The following is a 4943-nucleotide window of genomic DNA, read 5'->3' as shown; positions in this document are numbered from 1 at the left end:
AGAACTCATCCCTCCTATCTTCAGAAAATACTTTTGAAAACTGCCAACCCAACTCATGCAAAGACACACTTCCAGTGAAGTGTCAGAAACCAGATTCAGGTCTTCCATCTTTACGTTTGCACTAGCTTGCTTTGTTCATTCGGAAAATATATTTTCCATTTTAAAAGTAGCAATCTGAAACTTTCTGCAATACTATGAAGAACACTGATTCAAGTTTCAGACAACCTGTATCTAGCTGCTACGATCACGAGTTCATTTGCATATTTGCAGCTTATTGTAGCCGCGTTTTCAGTGCTCTGCGGTCTGCTATATCTACAGACGTTGAGATGTTAGTGTGTTGCCCACGTTTCTCTAATCGTTTTTTTAATGTTCCTTTTGATCAGAAATTCTTTTTGAAATGATGGTCTCAACGGAATTTTCCTTTTCGACAGAGATGTCTTCAAGATATTGAATTGCACTGTCGAAGAACTAAGAAAAAGGCACAGAGTGTATCCTGCAAGACTAGGAGGTGCGCTGAACTGTTCTCGCATGCTTGCATATTGGGTTTACCATTTCACTAGTCTAAACCGTCAAACCGCATGTTTGTACCATTCAAGTTTTCTTTTTTTTTCTTAACGAAAGAGCACGAGATTGTGCCTATTTTGTTGATAATGAAGTAAGTTCACAATCCAGATAACCAGTAAAAGAGTGAAATGGGACTAATTGCGTGCTATAAGAAATGATCTTTTGCACCCGCCGTCGCCCGAGCAAAAACAGAACCAAACTCCACCAAGTGAAAAGTCATTTCATTTTCTTCCAAGAAAAGAACAGTTCAAAGTTCGGTTAAAGATACACGCTACTCCATTTTAACACTCACCGGCCACACATAGAACTGGCGTACCCTGCCACTAACTCTAAGCACATATTGATAGTGTAGCCTAGCTAGTCGTCACATAAGCCGGGGCAATGCTGCAGTCAGCAGTCAGGTACTTACAGGAATCCTGAAGCAATGAATTCTAGTAATTAAACATTTGTTATGCTTATCCTACGATCAGCGTATGCAAAACTAGTTTGTATGAAAATCATGTTTTCATCGTGATCAAGCAGCATGGACTTGCTTTTGTGGAGACTACAAGTATGTAGTACTTTTCATGGATCCAACAATTTGATTATTTGACGTATTAGAGGATCTTTCAAGTTCAAAATAGCCAAGGAAATTATCCTTGTATACTTATCATTAAAAATTTGTTTATCCGCAGCATCTGCTTAGCAATATCAAGGGCAATATCATTAAAACTTATTGGATGCATTATAAGAATCTTATCACAATTAAAATGCATTTAAGTATATTACGGGTCCAGATGATTATAAAAAAAATGCCGCAACCAAATGTGCCTATGCAAAAGTTAAGCATGCGCTGATATCCACTACAGAAATGAAATATTTAAGCTGAAAGATTCTGGCGAGATGTTATATTTAACCAAAAGATAGATCTGCACAAATTCTTGAAGGCGCTACTTGTAATATCAAAACATGTGGTTTAGATTGAAAAGAGAAGCTAGCCAAAAGCGAGGTCTCATCAATATTCCAAGAGATGCCACTTTTATTTGGTAGTACAATCAATAGAAACCTGCTACACACTTTGATGATCCATCGTCGTCACTAGTTTAAACTAAAACCATTACACATCTTTAACAAATCCTTTTGCAACTACCCAATGATGAAACCTAACAACCAATCTCAATTAGAAGCTGCTGACGATCAGTAGAGACTTGTGCTCTCGCAAATAATATATTAGCTGATCCCTTAGTATTCTCTGACGGATGAACCTGGAGAATGAATCCAAGTCTTCAAGCACTCATTCCAAAGGTTCATCTTAGCTAGCTGCTAGCAGCTCAGTGTGCTATCCTTGTCACTGCCAGAGCTCCTACTGCTGCTGCTGCTGCTCAGTACTATAGCTATGAATTATATATGATCAAATACTAGTAGACGAGATTAAGAGACATCATCGATCATCAGGTCGGTCGACTTTTGTTGCGTAGCTAATTCGTTCAACGACGCTTCTGATCAGAGCTGTTCCAGCCTTGTTCTACCTAAAGTTGGCGCCAAATGGAGTCCAGAAGTCGACGGGCACCTCGCTTGTTGCCACCGCGAACGTGCTGGATATCGGGACCAGGCACAGCCCCCGGCCCTTGAGTGATATCTGGCCATGACTGTCCTTGGACTTCTCGGGACTTGAGCTCTGAAACGAGACGCACGCATGCAAAGCGATCAGCACACACTTGAACAGAACAGATCATTCAGCAAGTACCATGATCCATCAACAATGAAAAGGAGACCAAGCATGCAGCATATATCCACAGTGACTGTGTACCTGCAACTGGGGCACGTGCACTTGATGGCCGTTCTTCAAGTATGGAGCACTAAGGGCCTGCAGAAACAAGAAGCAAACACAATGTCAATGCAGCTCTGACGATCGATCAGTCCTTTGTTCTGATGATTCGTGTGGAGAAAACGTGCGATTGATGGCGCTCCAGGTGTGCTATGATTAAAAAGCGAAGGAATCATGGTACTCGACGCGCGCACTTACACCAACTTGGTCGTGGAGGAACTTGATGTACTCGATGGTCTCATGGAGCACCGATGCAGTATCCGTCTGCACGCGCATCGAGAAATAAGATTGAGTTCGTGTATGTTTTGCGTTAGATCTCGAAAGGAGTAGAAAAAGGAACAAGTCTTTTGCAGGGAAGAGATGTTGAAACATAGTTCCAAGCACTACTAGCTTTGTTTGTAATATGGTCAGCATTAGTCATGAAAAGCCTCCCTCACCTTTCCAAAAGGAGAGACTAGTTGTTGGAGTGCAGTGATCCTGTCCCCTAGCTTCTCCTTCCTAACCTGAAATGTGTTGCACACATGCAGAGCTTTATCAAATATAAAGATCCATCTGGGTGTTCAATTCAATCATGGCCTATGCAACATCAAATAATGCGGTGGAGTTTAAGAAAACCAGGTTGAGTTCACCATGGGTGAAATAGAGCTAGCAGCTAGCTAGGTTTCTCGACGTACCTTGAAGGTTGGCAATGGCGACGGCGTCTGGAGCCTCGGCTTCTTGAACGCCGGCTCGCCGTTAGCCTTCTTCTTGGTGGTGATTGAGCTAGACTCCCCTACTCCTTCCAACGCAGTCTACTCATAATCACAAAGGTTAATTATATTATTGTTACGCCTAGGTCTAGCTACATACCTAGTTTGCTATAGCCAAAATGTTGCCGTTGTCTTGAAATAAAAATTTGCATCTTTCAGATGTAGTACCAACCTTTAATGCAAGGGTTGCTGCACGCGGCGCCGGCGATGGTTTGACAGAACGAACGCTAGCATGGTCAGGCGCCGCCGCCGCCGCCGGCACGCCGAACCCAGCAGCAGAAGAGTTCCAGAAGGGCGCGTCATTGGTGAACTGGAGTGGCTCGCGGATAGCTCCCGGCGCGAACCTCGCAACTGCTGGTGCCGCCTGCTGGCCGTACTGATCATACTGCTGGAACCCCGGCAAAGCTGTCTTCGCCGCCGCCGGTGCTGTCGGCTCCATGAGACTTCTTAGCAGAGACGACGACTGGAAGCCGTACGGTGAGGTCGGCGACAGGAGCAGGTCGGATCCGAAGCTGGAGAGCAGCTGCTGGTGGTGGTGGTCCTGTTCTTGGTGGTGACCTTGCAGGGCTAGGTTATTCGATGCAGGGTTCACCAAGCTTGATGCGGCCATGGGGCTCTGCTGCTCAGTTCTTGAGCTCATGTCCTGGTGGCAATCTTGCAGGAACCCATGCAAAGTTGCTCCACCGCTCCTGTTCAGACACACGCATAGATCTCAGCGCGCGCCATGTGATAGCAGTAGCTTGCACATCATCATACAATGTGTAGCAAGTCGGTGGCCAATCAGGTCTAGACTCTAAGAGAAGAATCAATCAGCAAATTGAACTTACATGTAGGGATTATTTGTCCAATCGGTGTAACCAGCAGCAAGAGGCTGCTGGTGCACGGCGGCGCCGATGCCGACGACCGGATCGGCGACGCCGGCCGGTTCTTGGAAGGTCACGGAGCTGTTGTTCCCCGGCGATTCCGACGAGGCCGTGGTGGCGCTCTTGGCCTTATTGCCCCCCTCGACCGCTATATCGTAGCTGGCAGACAGGGCGGCCGACCACGTGCCGAACCCGGCCAGGTCCGTCGAGCACGTCGGCGCGGGCACCGCCGCGTTCCACCAGCCGCCGCCATGAGGGGCAGCGCCGCCGGCGCCGGCGCCGCTATACACGACGGCCGGAGCGGCATGCAACATCTCGGCGTGATCCCCCATGCCGTCGAAAGACCGGTAATCTGCTCCGTCTCTAGCTCGGACGGTATCGCGCGCGTAGCTAGCCAGCGATACAGAGAGTGTGTGGTGAGTGCTCGCTTAGCTTGTTGGGTTGGGCAAGCTGCAGGGAGGGGAAAGCGCTGAGCTTGAGCTGAGCTGAGCAAGCTGATGAGTAGTGGAAAGGATGGGGATGTGTGGGTTGTGTATATATAAACCGTTTGGAAAAAAAAAAGAGAGGGGATCGGAGAGGAGAATTTCAGCTGGCTTTCTGACCTGCTGAGCTTAACCGGCGGAGTCGTTAGGCGGTCTTCTGGCATTGCGTCAGGTAATTCTGGTGCAACAGATCATGATCCATCGGTAGTTCAACGACCCTAAGCAAGCTTAGTGTAGGAGTACTGCTACTGCATGCATATATTTTCTTAGATTTGGTTTAGCATGGTGCTATTACTCCATTTCTACTCGTAGTAGCTTCTTAGGGTTAGGGTTCGTTTAATTTGGAAGAAAAAAAAGATAAACATCTTTTATCGGTCTAATAAGGGTTTATTTTGATGTCCATGTATGCTTTGGCTGCAAGTCCGAGTAAGGTAAAGGAAACATTGAGTTGCAAAAAAAAATGAAGCCATGCATACTG

At 46.4% G+C, this 4943-nt stretch overlaps 1 protein-coding gene across 1 annotated transcript; it reads right to left on the bottom strand.

The window, feature by feature from the left end:
* Window positions 1-1518: 1518 nt before the first annotated feature.
* LOC120641890 (transcription factor bHLH112-like) lies at window positions 1519-4489 on the bottom strand. Its single transcript, XM_039918199.1, has 7 exons — window positions 3948-4489; window positions 3293-3809; window positions 3046-3162; window positions 2809-2874; window positions 2570-2635; window positions 2354-2410; window positions 1519-2221 (listed from the first exon to the last, which is right to left on the bottom strand). Exons 1-7 carry the CDS (start codon window positions 4313-4315, stop codon window positions 2069-2071), a joined length of 1344 nt encoding a protein of 447 aa, XP_039774133.1. The 5' UTR covers window positions 4316-4489; the 3' UTR covers window positions 1519-2068.
* Between the last annotated feature and the right edge of the window lie 454 nt (window positions 4490-4943).

The sequence above is a fragment of the Panicum virgatum genome, chromosome 7K (genome assembly GCF_016808335.1).
Source record: "Panicum virgatum strain AP13 chromosome 7K, P.virgatum_v5, whole genome shotgun sequence".
In the NCBI taxonomy this organism is placed as follows: domain Eukaryota; kingdom Viridiplantae; phylum Streptophyta; class Magnoliopsida; order Poales; family Poaceae; genus Panicum; species Panicum virgatum.
This window is presented reverse-complemented; position numbering and strand designations above follow the sequence as displayed.

What these genes read in the sequence shown, in the direction of transcription:
- LOC120641890 (XM_039918199.1), bottom strand. Translation starts at nt 4,315, where the DNA reads ATGGGGGATCACGCCGAGATGTTGCATGCCGCTCCGGCCGTCGTGTAT. An exon ending in CGCCATTGCCAACCTTCAAG is followed by an intron (nt 2,875 to 3,045) that starts GTACGTCGAGAA and finishes AACACATTTCAG; the next exon opens with GTTAGGAAGGAGAAGCTAGG. An exon ending in TAGTCTCTCCTTTTGGAAAG is followed by an intron (nt 2,636 to 2,808) that starts GTGAGGGAGGCT and finishes ATGCGCGTGCAG; the next exon opens with ACGGATACTGCATCGGTGCT.